Below are 23,178 nucleotides of genomic sequence, written 5' to 3'. Positions count from 1 at the left end.
TGATTTTTCAAAGGAATTGATTGTATCACATCATTTTATTGACTTCTCATTCTTGTAGGAAGTATTATAACTTGGGAATGAAAGTTTAGAAGTGAATCACACACATTTTGATAATTTTTCTGGGAATTAGTAAACAACCACACCCTAGAAATACATTTGCACTTTTTTATTCTAAAAATTAAATCTAGATTTTTAGCGCTGAGTTGCAGCCCCAGTTCTTTTTCATTTTGGAACAAAGTTTTGCTAAAGCTGTAAGTTGAGCAGACGAGGCTCACACTAGCAGTCCTGCTGCCTCAGGCCCTCAGCGCTTAGGTTACAGGTGGCACCACTGTGCCTGGCTGTTGGCCGCATTTTTTTGTTAGCCAGTAGATTCTTGTCTGTGGACTCAACTGCTACCTTATTTTTATTGTAGCTCCTACTTTTGGTCAGGCTCTGACTAAACACTGACTTCTGGAAGAATGAGGAAAAGCAGTGGCTTTTTTTTAAGTTCCAAAAAGTCATAAAAATGAAAAGAATTGTTACACTTACTTATGAGAGAGATTATCCTATTGGTAGTTATTTAAGTTCAAGGAAGAAAAATGAAAAAGTAAATGTCTTTTTTACTTAAATTTTAAGACACGACAAGAGATGTGATAAATAAGATGAAAAAGACGTGAGTTCTTTGATTTAGAAACATACACTTAGTCGTTTGAATCAAAATGCCATTTTTCCTTGTCCCCAGAAAACATTAACTCATATGTGGTGTGGTGGTAGTGTGCATCCCTGTGGAAAGCACGCCACGTGAATGGCTGTCAAGGCTGCTGCTCAGTAAGGGAGGCACCCACGTGTGACAGAGTGCGACTCCCAAACGGAGGCTTGGCCAATCAAACCAGAGAATAAATAGGAGACAGGCAGTAATTTCCTTCAAAGGGGTTTATATCACTGAAATCATGTAGTAGTAAATAGATTGTATATGTCTTTAAGATAGCAGAGAAGCTGGGTGTGGTGGCACATGCCTGTAATCCCAGCTCCTGGGAGGCTAAGGCAGGAGGATTCCTGTGAGTTTAAGGCCAGCCTGGGAAACATAGTGAGTCCAAGTGTGACTCTCTCTCAAAACAAAAACCCAGCAAAGCGTGCTCACTTCAGCAGCATGCATACTAAAACAGCAAATCTCAGCTCTCCCCACAGATAAGGCATCTGACCTGCCACTCCAAACAAAGTAAGGCACCCCTGTAGATCTGCCTAGAAACTTACACAAGTCAGCTACAGTATGTGTTAGGTCAAGATCAGGTACCAGCGTGGCCAGGTAATGTTTATAAATATTCAACATTACTTCATTTCCAGGCTATTTACAAGGCTGACCTGGAGTGGCTGAGAGGCATCGGGTGGGTTCCCATCGGCTCTGTGGAGGTTGAGAAGGTCAAGAGAGCTGGAGAAATCCTGAGTGACAGGAAGTACCGCCAGCCAGCAGACCAGCTCAAATTCACATGCATTACAGACACCCCGGAAATTGTCCTGGCAAAGAGCAATGCCCTCACAATGAGCAAGGTGAGTCCTCGGCAGTTTCTTGTTGTCAGGGGCATACCTACCACAGACTCATTTTATAAAGTGAAAACTGCCAGGATGGGTCTCCCCAGAAAGGACATGAAGCAGCTGGTCCTCCTGCAGGCCTGCAGTAGGTCTGCCTGGATAGCCATCAGCTGCCCCCCCCCAACACAGGCCCTGTAATTCTCCACATGCAAGTGAAAACACAGCCTGGCATGAGTTGCCTAGAGTAACACACACACACCCTCCAGTGCTACCAGTCAGCCCGAGATAGCAGCATCACCTTCTTTATGCAGAGCCTACCCAGTCTGTTGGTTTCTCCCTGTCCACATAACACACAGCATTTCACAGCAGTATTAGTAGACAGCTTGAATTAGTTACCTGATTTGGTCTTAGGCTGAGGAAATCCAAGATAGGAAGAAAGATGCTATTTGCGCTTTCAGTTTTATTACACAAATAAGTGCTTACTTTTTTTTCCCCATCAGAGTTCTGTCCCATCTGCTTGTTCTTTATGCAACGAGTAGGCCCTTACTGCTGCACTGTAGACTGAACTGAGCTCAGTTCTCCCACCCCTGCCTGGAAATCTTCCTATCATTCAGGTAGTGAAATGGAATTTTCAGGGCAGAATAGCAAACAGTTGCTCTCAAATAGCAAACTCCACAGCTTCATGTATAAAACCACAGAAACTATAGACTAGGAATACCATGTTCATCAACAATCATCATAAAGATAACCACAGTAGGTCCTGAAATATCAAAACAGCACCGAAAACTGCCTGTGGCTCAGGAATTGTGCATATCATGGTAACTTTTTTTAATATATTTATTTTATTTTTAATTCTCTATTTGTTAGCCAAACAGTTTTAAATCTATTTCAAATAACTGAAATGCAATATATCCTCCAAAAGACATGACTTTCAGTTTTTGAACAGCCTAGTTATCAAAAGACTCCTAGTGAAATGCTACAAGTTAGACAGGTAATTATTCATTAAGTTGCAGAGATCTACTGTAATGGTTGATTCCCTTCTGCTGTTATTCAACTGCATGGTGCACATTGAACTTTCAGGATAGCAAAGATATAAAAAATGCTCTGAAGTACAGTGCACCTCACGATGGGACAGTTGTTTGTCCCTCCATGCATTATCAGTTACAGAAATGTATCATGGTAACTTAAAATATGCAATACAAAAGACATGGTTATTCCCCGTTCAGAAACAAGGACTGTGAGGAGCTACATGTCTTTCTCAAGATCACATGGCTTGGAAACAGCTTGTACTTGAGATGGAACTTGAGACCTGTGATATCTAGGGATTTCTACTGTATCACAGTTCTGTAGCTGAGCTCCATCTGTGGACATCCTAGAGTAAGTTTGCAATCTACTGGATGAAAGAAATTCATAATTCGACCATTGTATTGTGTCATGTTAGCTAGGAAACTATTGCATAGCTGCTTGAAGACAGCCTCGCATCACTCTCCACTCCCCTTTCATTCCTTCACCTCCAAGTACCCCAGAAAAGACAGGTTTTATAGTTAAATGTGAGTTAAACTTGAAAATAACTGCAACCTGGCTGGCTTTAACAAAAGGCTGTACTCTTCCATACCCTCCGCAGCATTTGTACACGGAAGCTTGGGATGCTGACAAGACCTCCATCCACGTGATGCCAGACACCCCAGAAATCCTGCTGGCCAAGAGCAATTCTGCCAATATTAGCCAAGTAAGAGACTTTCTGATTGTTGCTGAAGCCTTGCTAGGAGCTGTTAAAGCATTTCTCCCCCCTTGAAAATGCCTTCTCTGGCACTGGCCTCCCTAAAACATGTTTCTTTTCTGTTGTGTTCTATCTTATGCTTAGAAACTTTATACTAAGGGATGGGATGAATCTAAGATGAAGGACTATGACCTGAGACAAGATGCCATTTCCATCAAAAGTGCCAAGGCCTCCAGGGACATCGCCAGTGATGTGAGTGCTTCTGTCTACTCCCTTGGTCTCCACAGTCCCAAACAAACCAGTGCATGGCTAACGGGCCACACTAGTCGTTGCCTCCACATGTGTGCCTCAGCTTACATCCTACCTTGCAAGAGTTTCCTCCTAGTTATCACAGAGAACAAAAGTGTAGTTTTTTTAAAATTAGACTTGCTATGGAGAAAGATCCCTACTGACAAAGGATATAATTATAGTTCTTTTTATGCTAATATGAAATTTTAGTATAAAATTGTTCAGAGCTAGGCATGGTGGTGCTTGTCTGTAGTCCCAGTACTTGGGAGCCTCAGTCAGGGGGATCACCAGGAGTTCAAGGCTAATCTGGGCTATATAGTGAGCTCAAGGCCAGCCTGAACTACGTAGTGAGTCAGTCTCTCTCTTTCTCCCTCTCTCTCTCTCTCTCTCTCTCTCTCTCTCTCACACACACACACACACACACACACACACACACACTTGGGGGGAAGAGATATTTTATATATATGTATAGTCCATATCGTGTGGCCTGTAATTGTCAGTATGAGCATGGTCTTAAAGCCACATTTCTAAGCCTATATTTTGTCACTTTAGTACAAATACAAGGAAGCATATGAGAAACAGAAAGGCCACCACATCGGAGCCCAGAGCATTGAAGATGATCCCAGGATTATGTGTGCCATCAATGCAGGGAAGATTCACAGTGACAGGGAGTACAAGAGGGAATTCCAGAAGTGGAAGACCAAGTTCAGCAGCCCGGTGGACATGCTAGGCGTGGTGCTGGCCAAGAAGTGCCAGACTCTGGTCAGCGATGTTGACTATCGCAACTACCTGCATAACTGGACATGCCTACCTGACCAAAATGATGTCATCCAGGCAAAGAAGGCCTATGAATTGCAGAGTGATGTACGTAACACGAAAACTGGTAAAGTAGGAATGATGAGATGTACAACTGTCCATTTTCCAGTCACTTCTTCCGTGGGCTGGCCCATACATCTGCATTCTCAGATGAGGTGGGGGGCACCATGCATGTCACTTGGTACCAAGCCCACATTTAAGGTTAGATTAGGAAGTAAAACACAGAGATCAAGAGCCTAACTGATCCTTCCTTTAGTTCCTGGCCTTGATTCCAAACTAGTTTCTTTATGTCATTTGTAATTTCTGACAATGAAAATACATTTCAAACAAACATTAAACATATAAGTATTTTTAAAATAATTGCCACTGCTTTGCTAGATCTAAAACACCATATACTGTTTCACTGGTTCAGTTATTACAAGATTAAAATCATTTGAAAGTCAACAAAATTTCCCTTTAAATGTTTTTCAAGTATGTAATTGTTTGAAATGTCAAATAATTAGATAATAGAATTCATTATTAATAATATTTATAATTATACATAGCTAGTATAAATAATTATGTTTCTACGATCACCTTTGCCATCAATATCAAATCCCAAGTTGTAGATCTTAGGTCTTCTTGTCTTACTCTCTCCAGTGACTATTACCCTTCAACCCCAAGTGCTTTATTTTATAGCTGAAGAGGGCTCTCACATGTAGAACAACATCTTTGTCTAATGTCTTTGTAGAACGTGTACAAAGCAGACCTGGAATGGCTGCGCGGCATTGGCTGGATGCCGGAAGGTTCTGTAGAAATGACCAGAGTCAAGAGTGCTCAGGATCTGATAAATAAACGGCTCTACAGAACACCACCAGAAGCCTTGAAGTTCACCTGCATTGTGGACACTCCCGAAATTGTCCTGGCAAAAGCCAACTCTCTGCAAATGAGTGAAGTAAGAACCATCTTACTAATAAGCTTTCATTTTCCTGGGTTCCATATTTAGATACAGCAGTGAGAGCAACCACAAAGACCAAGCTCTTCAAAGGATTATATTGACAGGTGCAATCCACAAGTCTCTCGAGTTGTTCAGGAAATACACACACAGCAGAACTCTGACAACTGCAGTGTGCCTCTCCCTCCCAAGCACACTTTGAAGCATTAAAATGAACAATATCATTCCATGGTAATTCAGGGGAATAAATATTGACTTAGCTCCTATTAATACCAAGATATGACATAATGCTACACAATAAATGATATAACATTGTATGGGAGGGCCAGGGAGATGGCTCAGTGGAATAAGCACTTCCCTGGCAAGCACAAAGGCCTGAGTTCAATCCCCAATTCCTCCAAAACAAAGCCAAAAAAACATTGTATAGGTCTGGGTTCTGTAGAAAAATGTGCTCACTGAAATGTACAAGGGATGACCAAAAGTATACAGTGAAGGTTAAATTGTTAAAATTCACTACAGTAAAAGACACATTGCCATTAGTCCTCCTAAACACATCCCACTTGCCACTTTCTGAAGCAGTTCTGAGAGCTTCTTTTGTGTCTTTATGAGAGGTGATGCAATGTGTAGTGAATGCTGCTCCTCTGAGTGCCAGCCAATGGGAAGGCGCGTTTGCAAAACCTGTGGTATGGTGTGTCCTCAGCCACTTTATTAGTGGATCTGGTACTGTGCAACTTATAGCTCATTTGCAGAGTCAAAATGATCATGCAAGGTAATGGTTTTGAATCTATTCCAGTCACTGAGGCAGCCACAACAACAATGCAACAAAAGATATTCATGATAGAGGACTTCCAGAACTGCTTCCAAAAGTGGCAAAAATGATAGAATAAGTTTTTTTAATGACCGTGTGTCTGGTACTATAATAAGTTTCTTAAAATTTATACATTCATTGTATGTTTTAATCACACCGTGTGCTGTACATACAGATAGAAAGAGATTGAAGGAGAGGAAAAGAAATTGAGATTTTAAGGAATTGATTCATATAGTTGCTCAGCCTGATTAAGTACAAAATTTGCAAGTTAGGCTAAGAAGATCAGAAACCCAGGGAAGAGCTGTGGTTCAACTTCAAAGTCAGAATTCCTTTTTGGCTTAGAGAAAAAAATACTAAGGCTTTCAACCAATTGGAGGAGACCCACTCACACTGTGGAGAACATTTTGCTTTGTGTTTGTGACTTATGTGTTAATATCATCTGAAAAGTACATACAGAGAAATATTTGAAATAATGTTTGACCAAGTATCTATAGGCCATTGCCTAACCAAATTAATCACTGTAAGCACATATAGGAACATTTTTTCAGGTAAAACAATTGCTAAGTTCTAGTGTTTCAAATATTCATTCTTTATCACTGAATTAAAGTTACAATTTCCTTCCCTCTACAGAAACTATATCAAGAAGCCTGGAACAAAGATAAAACCAACATCTCCATCCCTTCAGATACCCCAGTCATGCTACAGGCCCAAATCAACGCCTTGCAAATCAGCAATGTAAGAGGCCTAAAGACATAGTGTGAGACCCTTTACGGACAGAACCTGTCGGTACCTGTCAGTGTAAGGAGAGTGTGACTGTGGACATGTTACCTGCCTCAGAAATGTTCATGGATTTTGTGCTACACTTTTTTTAGCTGTCATTCCCAATGCAAATCAGTGGAAATTTTTTCTGTCAAATGTTAGCAGAGATATATGCAAGGTACCTGGGCTGGAAGTTGGGTGAGGAGAGTCCTTCTGAATTTTCCTTCCAATCTTTTGTTTCTCGGTGCTAGGAATTAAATCCAAGATCTCATGTTTATACTAAGCAAAGGCTCTGTCACTGACCTACACCCCCATGCCTTTTCTATTTTATTTTGGGGCAAGATCTTGCTATGTTCCCCAAGCTGGTTTCCAGCTTGCAGTCCTCCTGGCTCAGCTTCCTGAAAAGTTGGGATTGCTAACACATGCTACCACACCCATCTTCCTTGCAGCTTTGGAGTCTACTCCCTGTATCCAATGTCTGTGGCTCAGTTTCTTCTGCATTACCTCAGAATAATGAAGCTCTAGTCAAATGCCTTCTGACTTCCACAGTGTCTCATCTCCTTTAGTCTTTTAATTGAGAACTTTCTTCAAAAGAAAGCCACATGAAAGACAAAAGACACTTTTAATTTTATCCAGAAAATAGAATGATGTACATATACCTGTGTCACATCCCTTTAGCAGAAACCAGTGGTGGGCAAGATCAGAATTAGCAAAAAAAAAAAAAAAAAAAAAAAAGGGACAGCCAAATAGCTCATCAGATTAAAGCACCTGCAAGCAGGTGCAGGGGCTGGGGGTTTGATCCCCAGGGCCTGCCATGCCAGCCCCACCCCCAGGGCGTGCTGAAACAGCAATTGAGACTGAGCGTGGTGGCCATGCCTGTAATCCCAGCTCTTGGGAGGCTGTAAACAGGAGAATCACTATGCGTCTGATTTAGTAGTGAGACACTGAACACCCTGTAGACCTTTCCCTAAAATACAAAATTAATAAATTAATTAAAATAAAATAAAGAATTTTTAAAAATGCTGACCTGGTGATATATTCCTATAATTCCAGCACTTGGGAGGTTGGGGCAAGAGGACTCCTATGAGTTAAAGGCCAGCCTGTACTACACAGTGAGACCTTTTCTCAAAAAGTCAAAAATGCAAATAAAATCTTATCAGATATCTAGTACCTTGGTGAAGTTTCTCTGGCTTTACCACAAAGTCTTAATTTCCACGTACTATGTAGTAGAACATTTTCAAATGTATACCATATTATAATGAATACAAGTATTCAAATGTGAATAAAGTTAGATGTTTAGCTTTAATATTTTAATCAGAAGTATCCTACACTTTACAAAGTACAGAGCCAAGAAGAAGAAGTCGCAAATGAACATCTTTTCTGTATGTTGTCTTCTAAACATTATGGCTTATGATTTATATTATGACTACCTTGAATATGTTTGCCTATTCTCAATTCTTATAAGCAAAGCCATGTTTTCCCTCAATAGAAACTGTACCAAAAAGACTGGGATGAGGCCAAGCAGAAAGGCTACGACCTAAGAGCAGATGCCATTGAGATCAAACACGCCAAAGCCTCCAGAGAAATTGCCAGTGAGGTAACTTCCATTTTCTTTTTCCTCTGTGAAGCAAATAGGGCAACTGTTTTCAAGAAATTTGATTTTTAAAACAGTGCAGCAGTTGCATTTTGTCTTGAGATAAAGTCTTTCTACATTTAAAAATATTAAAATGGGATAATACTGCATGGTCAGGATTCCTTGGAAACACAGCCCCAATAGGATGTACAGTATTTAAATAATGCCTGTATTGTTTCTGAGTAAAAAAAAAAAAAAAAAAAAAAAATCATGAAGGATTCTTATGAAAAGCTTTTGGAAATTCAATAACAAATATATCATTTTGTCCCACCAACTACTTCTATATATGTAGATGTAGCTTCATATCTGTTAAGACTTATGACAGAAATCATGCCTTCTATACAATATCACTTTATATTGAAAGCTTATATGAAATACTTTTAGTAACATTTTCAAGTTCATTTAACACTAATCTTAGAATTTACTAATAGTGAAAAGTATTATCCTATCAAGCTTATCCCTACTTGAATGGAGAAAAGAAGGAAAGGGGAAAAAAAAGAATATATATATATATATATATATATATATATATTATATATAATATGTACATATATACAAGATAGTTAAGATAGTTATACTAGTAATTTCACTTAATTCATTGAAAAGAAAAGTTTGTGCTAATATTGTTTTGAGAATTTTTCATGCCTATATCTTGTATCCTGAGTAACTAAAGATAGCAATATGCAATGTATTAACCATTGTTATCCTCTTCTTATCTTGTTTTGAATTTTTCTTTTGTTTTTAAAGTAAAATTTTAAAAAGCTTCTTCCTACTCCCAGCTGCAAATCTTTAGGCTCCTTTGTTTCCTTCTTCTTTGTCTTTATCTCGTGCATCCAGATGTTTCCTTCTTAGCATTCCACACACTGCCCTGTAATAACTGGTAACCAGCGTTGAGTCAGTGACTGCTCAATCCCAGATTTCTCTCTGTCCTTTTGGTCCAGACTTTCCTGTGTTGGCCAAATATGGGGAAGGGAAGAAGGAAAGGGAAAGGGAAAGAAAAGGAAAGAATAAGGGAAGGACGTCATCTTACTCTAGTCCTAAGATGCTCATCAGAGGACACTCTTGTCCACACACCTTTTTCTTTCTTCTGATTTTACTTTCCTGTCCCTGAAATGTACATGTTTCTTGCCTGTTTCCGAAGCCACTCCTGTGAATTTTCCTACCTGCGGTGCCTTCAGTACTCTTGGGAGAACGTCTGGCCCAGAGTTCCTCTTGCTAGGCAGCTTTGCTCACTGTCGGAAACAAGGACTAACACAGAGACATTGTGAGAATGAAGTGTGGCTATAATTGCTGCTATTCAACTATTTTTGAACGAAAAATAGCGGTTTCTTATGAATCAATTCTAACACATTTGAAACTTTCCTAATAGAGTCTAGCATACAGTGATTGCTCAGTAAACATTAGGCATTTTTTATTATTTTTGTTCTCTATGCAATTTCCTTCTTGATTTACTCATTTCTTTTTTTAAGCTAAAACTTTTATCATTTCTTTAAAGTGAACTGAAATATGTAATGACTACTAGTACTGAGCTAATTTATATTAAGGTTAAGAAATTGTTCTCAAATCACTTAAAGAAAAATCTGAACACATTATCTTTCTATGTCTTTTTATCTGTGTTTTACAACTTTAGTACAAATACAAAGAAGGCTACCGCAAGCAGTTAGGCCACCACGTGGGTTTCCGCTCCTTACAAGACGACCCCAAGTTGGTATGGTCTATACACGCTGCCAAGATCCAGAGTGACAGAGAATACAAGAAAGCTTATGAGAAGTCTAAGGCAATTTACAACACACCTTTGGACATGATGTCAATTGTTCAAGCCAAAAAGTGCCAAGTCCTGGTTAGCGATGTTGACTACCGCAATTACCTGCACCAGTGGACGTGTCTGCCCGACCAGAACGATGTGATCCAGGCTAAGAAAGCCTATGAACTGCAGAGTGATGTGCGTATGTCTATCATCAGCCTCTAGAGAGGGGTGTGTGTGTGTGTGTGTGTGTGTGTGTGTGTGTGTGTGTGTGTAATTACAGGATATTCTCCAGAGGCATAACTTCAGTGATAATCTTAACAGAGCTTAGTCTAGTCTCCTGTATAATTCATGGTACTAAAGAATTTTTAAAAATGTTTTCTACCTTACAAAGGATTCTTCTTTATGGTGGCAGGACCTTATTCACCAGGATGAATGGGCTCTTATTCTACAGAAGTCATCCTTGAATCCCATTGATTGCCCACCCAGCTAGCCTAAGTAGAGGTGGTATGTGGTCAGCAAACGTCAAGCTCTGTGGTCAGATTTGATTCTCCCTCACAGTGTGCTCCTTTTCTCCACATAGAATGTGTACAAATCGGACCTGGAATGGATGAAGGGTATTGGATGGTTGACAGAGGGTTCTGTGGATGTGCTGAGAGTGAAGAATGCTCAAAATCTTTTGAATGAAAGGCTGTATCGTACAAGACCCGAGGCTCTCAAGTTCACCAGCATTGTTGATACCCCCGAAGTGATCCTGGCAAAGATCAACGCAGTACAGATCAGTGAGGTGAGCTGGGTTGGTGACTTTTTCAGACCAAGTGAAGTCATCTCAACCAAGAAGAACTCTAGGGCCTGGGAGATGGCTCAGTGGAATAAGTACTTCCCTGGCAAGCGCAAGGACCTGAGTTCAATCTCTGGTTCCACCAAAAAAAAAAAAAAAAAAAAAAAAAAAAGAAGAAGAATTCTAAATGTGAATTTCAAACTGCCAACATCACAGCATCAAGATATGGAAGGGACTTATGTCCACATAGATCTTAGTCACTCATTTAGCTGCTATCTCTGTTTCACTTCCTTGGGTGTATCTTTTTTCAACACGAGCAAGTCCAGATTCTCATATATATTTAATTCATGTTTGGAGATTCAGACCATAAAAACACTCAGCACTTAGATCCATGACCATGAAATTGTCACCTCTTTGTGGTATTCACTCATGAAGCAGGCTGAGGGGTCCAGGAGCCATCTCAGTATTGCACACTGACAGTTATCTGGGCCAACAGAGCAAAGTCCCAATTAGCAGTGTGGATTAGTAGCTAGCTGTGAGGTGGACTTACCTAGTCAGAAAACTAGATGTGCATGAATAGAAAAGGATAAGTTTACTAATATATAAATGAATCATTTAAAATTTACATTGTGTCACATATGAATATAGGGTTTCTTTTATTTTAAAGAAAAGCAAAATTAACAATAAAAATAATGGTATAAAATTTTAAAACAAGATCATAAGGGAGTAACAATGGTTAGTACATTGCATATTGTTATCTTCAAAGTTGAATATATTCTTGAAGTCCCTTGGTATCTTTTAAATATGAAGACAGAGGGTGGGGGAGATAGCTCAGCCGCACAAGTGCCTGCCTCGCAAGCGCAAGGTCCCAAGTTCAATCCCTGATGCCACAAATAAATAAGTAAATAAGTAAGAAGACAAAATGTAATACACATTTGTATTAGAGAACATCTAAAGATAATTTCTGATTTCATTTAAATTTTTATTCCTATGGATAAAGAAGATGTGAGGTTTTTTTAAAATTTATATACAATGGAGTATTACTCTGGCAAAAAGGATAAACTTGAGACATTTCTAGGTAAATGGATGCACCTTGAAACCATACACTTAAGTGAAGTAAGTCAGACACCAGTTTAAATATTGTGTTGTTTCTCTAGTGTGAGAAGCAGAAAGGTTGTATTAGAGATATTGTGAAACAGGAAGAAAATATTCAAATGGGAAGGGGAACTAGGGAGGGGAGATGGGAAAATAAAGGAAGGGAAAAAAGAAAAAGAGATTAGAAGAAAAAAGCTTTTGTAAATGGGTAGAGAAGGATTGAAGGGAGGGGAGGAGAATGAGGGGGAAAAAAAGAAATCCAGATATATCATGTACAGGTACAAATTCCCTACAATGACTGTGATTATTACATTATCAAAAGTGTACTGGTGAAATTAATTTTAAAATAATAAATACACAATAGCATTGTATTCACGGGATTCAGTAGCCAGCCACTGCATTGCCTTTCATTTTTGCCAGCCACTGTACCGAGATGCCTGGGACAAGGAGAAGGCTAACGTGAATGTGCCTGCCGACACGCCCGTGATGCTGCAGTCCAAACTCAACGCTCTCCAGATCAGCAACGTAAGGCGCTGCCACTCACTGGCTTTATAGCCCTCCTATGCCCACAGCCCTTGTTTACACACTCAGAGGGACATCTGACAGAAGGCATTTCTCTACCATTCCACTTATTTCTAGTCTTTAAGCTTAAGATTCGCAGCTGTGTAGATCTGTGTGCACTTACATAATGCAGACTCCGTAGCCCTGTCTTAGGCTGACCATAACATTCCATCTCCCTGATCAGAAACACTACCAGCAAGCTTGGGAAGATGTCAAGATGACAGGTTATGACATTCGAGCAGATGCCATTGGGATCCAGCATGCCAAGGCTTCCAGGGATATCGCCAGCGACGTAAGAGCTCTTCCATGCCCCACTTTCACAAACACTAACTAGCGGGTGCTGAGACAGCTTAACTTGATTACTCAGGAATGATTTAAATAGAATGCATTCATTTTTACTAGTACATTATTTGAAAATTCCAAATTTCAGAAGAATTTGTCTAACAATTCGAGAAGCTGCTGCCACCTACATTTGCTTCTACGATTCTTATGTTTAAGCACTGATTTTTTTTTTTTCTCCCAGATCTTCTCAGGTTTAGCCAGTCCACAAACACTTCTGGAGACCTAATGAATACAGAGAATTTTGTTGTTATTCAAAGTGTATCATGTACACTTTTGGTGGTTCCTGAGATCATTTCATATGATATACCATAATTATTTCTTTAAAAGCTACATGGTTGTTTTAATGTGTGCTGGAAAATACTGCTAGTCTTTCTATCTAGATAGGGTTATGCATTTAAAATAAAATTTTAAAATAAACTTATAATTTAAGCCAAATGTATTTAAACAAATAATTAATTATTTGAACTTAAAGCAATACAAAGTACAGTTTGTACTTGTTTATGGCAAAACATCTCAAGGTAGCAGTGACAGAAGTTTGGGGAACACTGGATAAGGTTGTACTCAGAGATGATTCAGATGTGCAATTCTTGCCTTAGGGGTGCTCACAAAATTTTCAAATATATGTACATAGAAGAGAAGTCAGTGTAACGAGATGTATAAAGCATAAAGCGTGAGTTTGAAGAAAAATGATATCCAAAATAATCTAAGGGAAACTGAAGTACTTTTAATGGACTCTTTGGAAAAAGTGAGTTTGTAAACTACTACTCTTCTTTCCCTTGCTCTTATCTGCCAGTATCTGTATAAGACAGCTTATGAAAAGCAGAAAGGCCACTACATCGGGTGTCGCAGTGCCAAGGAAGATCCAAAGTTGGTTTGGGCAGCAAATGTATTGAAGATGCAGAATGACAGGCTGTACAAAAAGGCCTACAATGACCACAAGGCCAAGATCTCCATCCCGGGAGACATGGTGTCCATCAACGCGGCCAAGGAAGGCCAGGCGCTGGCCAGCAACGTGGACTATCGGCAGTACCTGCACCAGTGGTCTTGCTTTCCTGACCAGAATGATGTGATTCAAGCCAGAAAAGCCTACGACCTGCAGAGTGACGTAAGTTTGTCCCTCAGAAAGGAAGCCCTCCATGGTGTGGCATGCTGAACCCGTCCCATTTTCCTTCTCTGGGAAACCCATCCCTCTTCACACTGGAAGTTCCCTTTGTATATAACCAGATTTATTGATTGCTTATCTTACTGCCATATTTGTTCAGAAAGTTTTCATTCATTGTTTCAATACGCTACCAATTTTTTCTATTGGTTTATGAGTGTGTATATTATTTATAGTTTATTAACCATAAAAATTCATGGTGCTTCAGCTTTATGTTAAAGACAGAGATGTCTTCCTTGAAATTTATTTCACAAATTGATTCTATGTGCTTTTTCTACTGAGCTACCTCCCCGGCCCTAATTGGTTGTTCTTCACAACATGGCCTGTTATTAATTTACTCAAAACATTTTTAGACTTACTCATATTTATTTATTGTTACAGGGTCTCACTATGTAGCTCAGACTCATAGTGATCCTCCTGTCTCAGCCTCCCCAGCACTAGGATGATAGGTGTATCCCACCACACCCAGTTTTGATGGCCGGCACAGTAGCATGGCACGTGGTACTGGGGATTGAACTCAGGACCTTGTGCTTGTCAGGCAGGCATTTAGACTGCTGAGCTATCTCCCCAGCCCTGGACTTACTCATATTTCATACCTATTCAACCTTTTAGAAATTATGGGTTCCATAAAGTTATTTAGTTCTTATGTAGAATGGATACTTTCTTTTAATTGTTTGAACCTGGTTGCCTTGCACTTCAAGTGATACTTTTCCTTAAATAACAGATTACTTTGCTATAGTCCAATATGCCCATCATCTGAAATGAATTGCAAGTGGTAGAGTAGTGGTGGGCAGTTTTTACTTTTGTTTTTTAAATGATTTTGTCTTTTTGAGACAGGGTCTCACTATACAGTTCAGGCTGGCCTTCAGCTCACTTTGTAGCCCAGGCTGGTCTCTAAGTTTCAGTGATTCTCTTGCCTCAGCCTCCAAGTGCTGGGAGTACAGGCCTGTGCCACCGTGCCTGGCCTTGGACAGTTTTTAGTGAAATGCAGCCTCTTCATTAACATGAGCCACATGAATAAGCCGAGGCATGTAGATCAATCACGTTCTTTTAAAAATTCTTAGAAAATATTTTACAATCTGTATGTAATCCTTGAGTTAATTCTTCTGAATTTATATGATCCATCATATTGAACACTAAAAAACTACATTTTTTTTTCTTTTTTCTTGTATTTTAGGGCAGGGTCTACAGGGTGTTCAGGGTCTCACTACTAGACGGACTCATAGTGATCCACCTGTTTACAGCCTCCCAAGAGCTGGGATTACAGGCGTGTGCCACCACACTCAGTCTCAATGGCCGTCTCAGTGTGGCCCAGGGACGGGGCTGAGGCAGGCCTGGGGATTGAACCCCCATCCCCTGCATCTGCTTGCAGGCACTTTAATCTGCTGAGCTATTTGGCCGGCCCTACATCATTATTCCTTAAAGATGGTCCAATATTTTTTACTCATTTTTACTGTTATTTTAGCCTGTTATTTGTATCCCATAACCAACAACTAAAACACTATACTTTTTAATACTGAGAATTGAACTCATGACCTTGTACTTGCCTGGCAGGCACTGTGCCACTGAGTTAAATCCACAGCCCTTAAAATACCATTTCTGAGCAACATACTGTCTTTTTATAAAATTAATAAGTGGCACTTAACATAGAAGAATTTTATCTGCTTAACATTTTATCTAAATGTGGGAAAGCAGATTTAGATAACCAAAATTTTGGGGCCTACCCATTAGCTGAGTTGTTTAAGTGCCTGCTTAATTAAGCAAAGCAGTCAGTTTCAGGATGCTGTGATTTGATCCCCAGATCCTCATGCCTTACTAGACCTGCCCTTAAGGCATCCTGAGCCTGCCCTCCCCCCCAAAAAAAATAGATAACCAAAATTTTGCAAATCCCAATTAAAAGGGACATGTTATCTTAGGTAAAAGAAAACTCAATTGAGACCCAAATTATGCATTGGTGATTGAATTCTTTTTTATTGAGACAGGTACTCACTGTGTCTCCAAGGGTAGCTTCCCACTCTAGTGATCCTTCTGTTTCCACTTCCTGAGTTGCAGGAGCTCATGTCACCAGGTCCAGCTCTACATTTTTTTACTTTTAAAAAATTATTTGTAAATATGTCACACACCAGGCATTGTGTTAGCACTAACGGTACAAAGGTGAATGAGGAGAACAAAAATAAGACCTGATTTATGGGTTTAGCGAGTACATATTGATAACAAAGAAATAGATGCTACTTACAGAGTGTCCAGTGAAGAAGCGCAGACGGGGGCAGTGAAGCGGGCACTGTGGGATGCCCAGCACCTGCGCTGGGCGCCGAGGCTGGGGGCAGTGCGTCCAGCACACAGGAAGAAAGAATGTGTGATGAGGAGCGGCTGGAAACCGGGGAACAGGGCCCAACAGCCCAGCTCCTAGCCCAGTCACGGATTTGGATCTTTATCCCAGAGTGAATGGGGAGCCATTGGATAGGGGGAGACTTCTCACATCAGATCTGAAAGAAGTTTAAAACGTTCACTCTGGCTGCTCTGTAGACAACTTACCAGAGAGCTTATTGCTGTAGCTTTGAAAAGCCCCACTAGATAGTCTACCGAGGGCCTAAGTATTAGTCAGAAATCATCCAGGCACACGAAAGCTGCTTCCGCGTCATCCCGCCTTCCAGAACCTTCTCAGGCATCCTGCCACGGAAAGCAAAGCACAGCAATGCTGCTGCGCATGTGAGGAATTCTGTTTGCCTGGCTGGCACTCAGTTTTAAACTTTGCGATGGAAGATAAAATATAGCACTAAAAACTGCTTCCTTATTTAAACCCCACCATCAAAGACAAAACATCCTGCTCCAACCTAACCTTGCTGTCCTTTTTAGGCCATCTACAAGGCTGACCTGGAGTGGCTACGGGGCATTGGCTGGATGCCTGAGGGATCTCCTGAAGTCCTGAGGGTCAAAAATGCCCAGGAGATCTTATGTGACAGTGTCTATCGGACACCTGTGGTGAAACTCAAGTATACAAGCATTGTTGACACCCCTGAAGTTGTCCTTGCTAAATCGAATGCTGAAAATATTAGCATTGTAAGTCACTGTGTTCCTAGGAAAAGTGAATTTGAGTTATAAATTTTAAAAAATTAACCTGGTATTCATTTTCTAAGAATAATATTGATGAGAACAAAAACCTTAATAAGTAACATCAACAGCATTATTTGTCTTTGCTTATTGATCTTAAATGACTCAAAGTATTAATAAAAGACAATATAGATTCTGTATCAATTCTGACTTACTTTTGTGAAAAAGTTAGTCAGAATTTTTGTGGAAAAAAAGATTTTTTTTTATCAAATCCAAACAAAAGTAAAAAGTTATCCACTGGCACTAAGAAAATTACAGATTGCAAAGTGATTTTGTTATTATTGGTTCTTTCCATAGCCAAAATACAGAGAAGTTTGGGACAAAGATAAAACTTCAATCCACATTATGCCAGATACTCCAGAAATTAATCTTGCGCGAGCCAACGCTCTCAACGTGAGCAATGTAAGTAGCATACATTCCCTTTTTTGGAAAGTTAGCCAGCTGTTGCCCTCGCATGGCCGGGGAGTCTGTATAGCTGGGGGAGAGGGTCGCCCACCTGGCCCGGTGTTGGGAGGTCTCCTCGCCAGCAGCCCTCAGCCAGGAGTGAGGAAAAGAACAGCTTCCTGGCTGAGTCCCTGAGCAAGGCCACTGACTGGTGAGCCGTCAACGAAACAAAAGGCAGAAGGAAGTAGGGGCAGAGAAGCCTGAGGAGGAATAAAGAGAAGCATAAGCAAGAAAAGAGAGATGGCAATAGACTGAGGGGAGCTAAAACCAATAACAATTCTTTGTGAAAGACCAATTTAAAGACCTGGATCTATTAGGGATACTCCAGGAAATTATAAATTACCAGAACTGACCACAGAAAAATACGGAAAACACATGGAAAGAAGTTAAGAGGGTTACTAAACATGTTCTCTTTTCCTCTCAAAGAACCCTGATGATGTCATAGAATTCTTTCAGAACTTTAGGAAATAAACTCCCGTGAGTTTAATAATAATAAAAGAAAGAAAACTATCACAATTAACAAAATTTGGTAAAAGTCCTGCAAATAAAGCTGTAAACGAATAATAATGAAAAGTATCTTAAATAAAATATTAACAAATGAAATTCAAAAGTACACTCAGATCATATGATAAAACACCTTGGGTTCATTCAGGAATGCCAAGAGGACTCCATATTCAGAAACATCATAGTATAATAGCACATAATTTATTTTGTTAGATTTAAAAGGACATGTGACCAAATCCAATATTTATTTTTAAAAATAAAATCCTTGTTTTAAAAAGGAATAGATAAAGGCTGGGAATATAGCTCAGTGGTATAGCATATGCCTGGTAAGTCCTGAGTTTAATTCCCAATACCAAAATATATATGTATTTTTTTCTTAACATGGCTAAATCTCTCAAAGGCTAGCTCATTCTTATTAAATAAATTTCTTATTCAAGCCAGGATTAAGACAAGGATATCTACTTTTATCACCTACTTAACATTTTGCATTTACAGTGGTACCTCGGTTCACAAACTTAATTCTTTCCACAAGAATTGAATTCATGAACTGAAGTACCACTGTACTTGGCCAAATGAGTAAGCTTCTTGTTGAAGTGCAAATATAAGAGTGCAAATAAGAGATAAAAGTTGGGAAGAAAAGATAAAGTTATTATTTGCAGAAGAAATCATTTGAAGCCTAGAAAAAGTAAGACAACACACAAAATACCTACTAATAGGCAGATTTCAGCTGCAGGACTGACTACACAATTCAAGAAAGCCCAAGAGAGGTGCCAACCTCATGGGTCACAGAGGATGCATGTGTGTAGAATAAATATAACTTTAAAAAGGTGAATAGTGCCTTGGTGCAATTCTTCATAGTTTGGAACTTGGCATCCTTTCAGAAGAATAATTGTTCTGAGAGAGGAACTTGCCAAGCAAAGATTCCTCACTATGTGCCAAAGTTCTCCAACCTGTAATGAGGAACCTGGGCAGGGGGGCAATTTTTCCAATATTTGGAAGGAGAATACAATTCTAGAGCGCTGATGCATATTTTAGGAGGAGGGAGGTAGGAGGTGGGGCCAGAATCAAGGTCGCGCTCCATGCCTTCTTGTCATTGCCTGAATCAGGAGGCCCTCAGTTCTTCACGACAGCTGGCCCCTTCTTTCTTCCTTTGACCCCTACACACTTTCAGCCCAAAAGTTCTGTGAAGTCTTCTTATATGTTCACTTTTGCTTCCTAAATTTCTCAGCTGATACCACCAGAACCCTGCCGCTGACGGCATTGTATGAACAAAACCAGCATAGTTTTCAAAATCATGCCAAAGTTAACCTATTAACTTTAGATATTAATGAGAATGGCTTACATTTTAGAAGAAACCAAGCATCCCATTTGCATGCACAACTAAATATACAGACATTTTTTACACATGTTATTGCCATTTTTATAATTTTAACAGTCTGCTACTTAAAACTATTTCCATCACCTAGAAAGACAACTCTCACAGAATATTTGTGTGTGATTTTATGGGTAAAAAAAACAAATTCACATTACATTGGCTCATTAAATCCTCATACTAACTACATGAATAACATTGCTCTTTTTTGTTATTAGATGGGAAAATTAAAACTTAACGTAATTTAAAATCAACTCATAAAATTAGTAGCTGAAGAAACTAGGTCTCAAGCCTCATTGATTTATTTTTTAGTTCAAAGAAGAAGTAAATTTGACTACATAAACACAAAAAATTATATGAAAATAGTATAAAATTATAATGAAGTGAGGAAAACAAAAATGAGATTAAAAGGTAACATAATGACATTTAAAATATTTTCTTGTATAATACATTTAAATATGGAGAATACTTTTTCTTTTGAACAGAAAACAAGTCAGTTGTTAAAAATAGGCCCACCCATCAGGGATTGATATTGCTTTTTCAAAAATTTATTCATTTGGTACAGGGTCTCACTACGCAGCTCAGACCCATAGTGATCCTCCTGTCTCAGCCTCCCCAGTACTGGGATTACAGGCATGCGCCACCATGCCTGATGGTGCTTAGACAACCTAACTATATCCCAAGCCCAGAGATTGATATTCTAAGCAGGTATCAATCACCTGGAAGCCAGAGAGGGTCCCTGAGCCAACCCCCTACAGGAAAAGCCCTTGTTCTGTGTTCTATATTGCTACATGAGTCGTTTCCCATTTGGTCCTGAATTTTATCAATATTACCTGAGCAGCTGTACTTGTAAACTTATGGGTTGACCAGTTTTGTCCCACATCGTGCCCACCTAGTGAGTTTCCATGTTCTCCATCTTAGACCTGCCTCACCATATGGTTTTGCTTTATAAAAATGCCTGGAAAAAACAAATTCTAGGGCATTCCACTTGGGTCCCCTTTCTGTCTGTCTCTCAGACAGGAGCTTTCTTTCCTCCAATAAATATATTCTGGTCTTAAAATAAATAAATAAATAAATAAACCCCAAATTTATATAAAACTTGACAATGCTTATAAGTATAAAATTTATCCAAGTACTCATTTTCAGTTACGCCAAAGCTGAAACTGTCAATAATTGAAATTCACCTCTTTCTGCACTGTGAAAGCCCCTTTAATGATGGTATGAGTATGATTACTGGTGTTATGGTTATAATACACTGGTATGAGTTTTGAACCTTGCATTTAAATTACTTTTATTTCTAAGTCTGTCATCCATACAGAATATAGCCATTCAAAATATGGACATATATTTAGATATATTTTAAAATATCTATAAATTAGTCACTACAATTCTTTTAAAAACAAGAAAAATAGGTATGACATTCAGTTGCACTTTTCCAGAAGATCTGACATTCCCAAACAATATACACCATTAATCACATCAAAAAGTAAAGCCACATTAATATGCTGAGCTGTAAAAAGCTCAAGTCAACAACTTTGGACATTGCTAGTCTTACGGAAAACCCACTACTATTATGGACTGCTGGGCACTATTGGGAGATTCTGCTGAATTCAAGCCCCTACAATATTTAAATGACAATGGAATGCCCTTTTCTGACAAAGCTAACCAAGAAAGTGGGATAGAAATGAAAGACTCTTTTGTATCTGTATACTCAAAATAGTTAGGATAGATACACAGCTCCACTCTCAATTCAATTAATAGAGAGGTTTGTTATAATAGTGTTTGAGACAGGATATCATGTCTTGTACAATGAATAACCACTGAAACAACAATGTGCAATATATTAATTACTAAAAATGTGCCAGTAATCAGTTGTGAAACTGTCTCATTGATATTTGTTTCTCAATAAAATTATTAAAAAATAAATAAATTTTTAAAAAATCACATCAGAACAAAAATGTTATATTGGGGAAAAAAAAACCAGAAACCTTACACATGTGAAAAGTTTGTAATTCTGAAGATTCCAAAACTAACTTGAATGAAAGAAATTTAACAATAGCCAGTTAATATCTGAACTTATCCCAATGCTATCAACACAAGGGAAAAGAGATTAAACCTCTTCATCTTATGCATGGAAAGGTAAGCCTTGTCTAACTACATCAAAGTTATGACTCAAATGAAAGAAAAAGTCTTATCAGGCCCAGAGCCTGGGACTCCAGGCACCATGTCATGTTCCATAATATGCTGTGTAGAATGTTGTTTTCACCTATACGCTTTCCTCTAGCTGGTCTTTAGTCCTGGGGCTGTATCCCTGAGATATTAATTCTGCTAGAGTCCTTGGAGATATTGGCTAAGTTTGACTCTAGATTAATACCTTGTTTTCTCCTCTTCAGAAAATTTACCGTGAGGGCTGGGATGAAGTGAAGATGAGCTGTGATGTGCGGCTGGACGCCATCCCTATCCAGGCTGCTAAGGCCTCCAGAGAGATAGCCAGTGATGTGAGTGTGGCCTTTCCTTACTTTCTCGGTTTGTTAAGCAGACGCCCAGGTGCATCAAGAGGGCATACTGTGATCCATCTGCTTTGTTTTCCACCTGCAGTATAAATACAAGCTTGACCATGAAAAGCAGAAGGGACACTATGTGGGCACCCGGACAGCCAAGGATGACAACAAGATCCGGTGGGCCCTAATAGCTGGCAAGCTTCAGAATGAAAGAGAGTACCGGCTACACTGGGCCAAATGGAAGAACAAGTTCCAAAGCCCTGCGGATATGCTCTCTGTTTTGCATTCTAAAAATTCCCAGGCCCTGGTCAGCAATGTTGACTATCGCCATCACCTGCACCAGTGGACATGCATGCCTGACCAGAATGATGTGATCCAGGCCAAGAAAGCCTATGAGCTGCAGAGCGATGTGAGTGGGCTACACTGTAGGAGGAGCTCCTCCGTTGCTTAGCCGTGACTTTTAGGCAGTTCAGTGCATTATATCCTTTTGTCATCCTTTCACGTCCTTATGCAGCCAAGAATTGGATATTAGTTAAGCTTTATGACATGGTATCAAAATCACCAAAACCAAGAAGGATCTTTGTGTCAAGAAATAAATGGTAGGAAAAAAAGAGAGAAAGAAATGTTAGGGAAGAGGAGCTGAAGGAAAGGGATGGGAATGGGGAAAAAGGGGGGAGAGAGAGAGAGGAGAGAGAGGAGAGAGAGAGAGAGAGAGAGAGAGAGAGAGAGAGAGAGAGAGACAGACAGACAGACAGACAGACAGACAGACAGTAATATCAATAAATATAGGGGTTTTTTTCTTATGATACCAGGGATTGAATCCAAGCACATCACACTCAACTGTGCCCCAGTACTCCTTTTAGCTTTTTCAGGACTGTCTCCCTAAGTCAGTAGATTTCTCAGGCTGAGCTGAAACTTCTGGTTCTCCCATGTCAGTCTCTCAAAGTGCTGGGAATACTGATGTGGTCTTACAGGGGTGAGATTACAGGATTGCTAGTCTTAATAATATTAAGTTAAATAAAACTACAGTGGAGGGACCGGGGAGATGGCTCAGTAGAATAAGCACTTGCCTGGCAAGCGCAAGGGCCTGAGTTCAA

The 23,178-nt window shown here is 39.5% G+C and overlaps 1 protein-coding gene across 42 annotated transcripts in view; it reads left to right on the top strand.

The window, feature by feature from the left end:
* Neb (nebulin) overlaps positions 1-23,178 on the top strand; it is a 221,833-nt gene that overhangs the window by 117,452 nt on the left and 81,203 nt on the right. For 40 of the 42 annotated variants that reach the window (XM_023721355.1, XM_023721393.1, XM_023721388.1 and 37 more), the window contains 16 exons: positions 1,324-1,527; positions 3,134-3,238; positions 3,374-3,481; positions 4,070-4,381; positions 5,064-5,267; positions 6,706-6,810; positions 8,324-8,431; positions 10,098-10,409; positions 10,795-10,998; positions 12,508-12,612; positions 12,833-12,940; positions 13,784-14,095; positions 17,006-17,209; positions 17,558-17,662; positions 21,974-22,078; positions 22,179-22,490. The exons of 1 other annotated variant lie outside the window; for it this stretch is intronic. In XM_023721355.1, the coding sequence (XP_023577123.1) occupies positions 1,324-1,527; positions 3,134-3,238; positions 3,374-3,481; positions 4,070-4,381; positions 5,064-5,267; positions 6,706-6,810; positions 8,324-8,431; positions 10,098-10,409; positions 10,795-10,998; positions 12,508-12,612; positions 12,833-12,940; positions 13,784-14,095; positions 17,006-17,209; positions 17,558-17,662; positions 21,974-22,078; positions 22,179-22,490 (2,913 nt within the window). The remainder of the gene's footprint in view (positions 1-1,323; positions 1,528-3,133; positions 3,239-3,373; positions 3,482-4,069; positions 4,382-5,063; positions 5,268-6,705; positions 6,811-8,323; positions 8,432-10,097; positions 10,410-10,794; positions 10,999-12,507; positions 12,613-12,832; positions 12,941-13,783; positions 14,096-17,005; positions 17,210-17,557; positions 17,663-21,973; positions 22,079-22,178; positions 22,491-23,178) is intronic. One more of the 42 variants, XM_023721387.1, reaches the window with a different exon arrangement.

Source organism: Octodon degus, unplaced genomic scaffold (assembly GCF_000260255.1).
Source record: "Octodon degus isolate 3935 unplaced genomic scaffold, OctDeg1.0 scaffold00082, whole genome shotgun sequence".
Lineage (NCBI taxonomy): Eukaryota > Metazoa > Chordata > Mammalia > Rodentia > Octodontidae > Octodon > Octodon degus.
The sequence above is the reverse complement of the archived record's forward strand: the minus strand, read 5'-3'. Positions and strand labels throughout refer to the sequence as shown.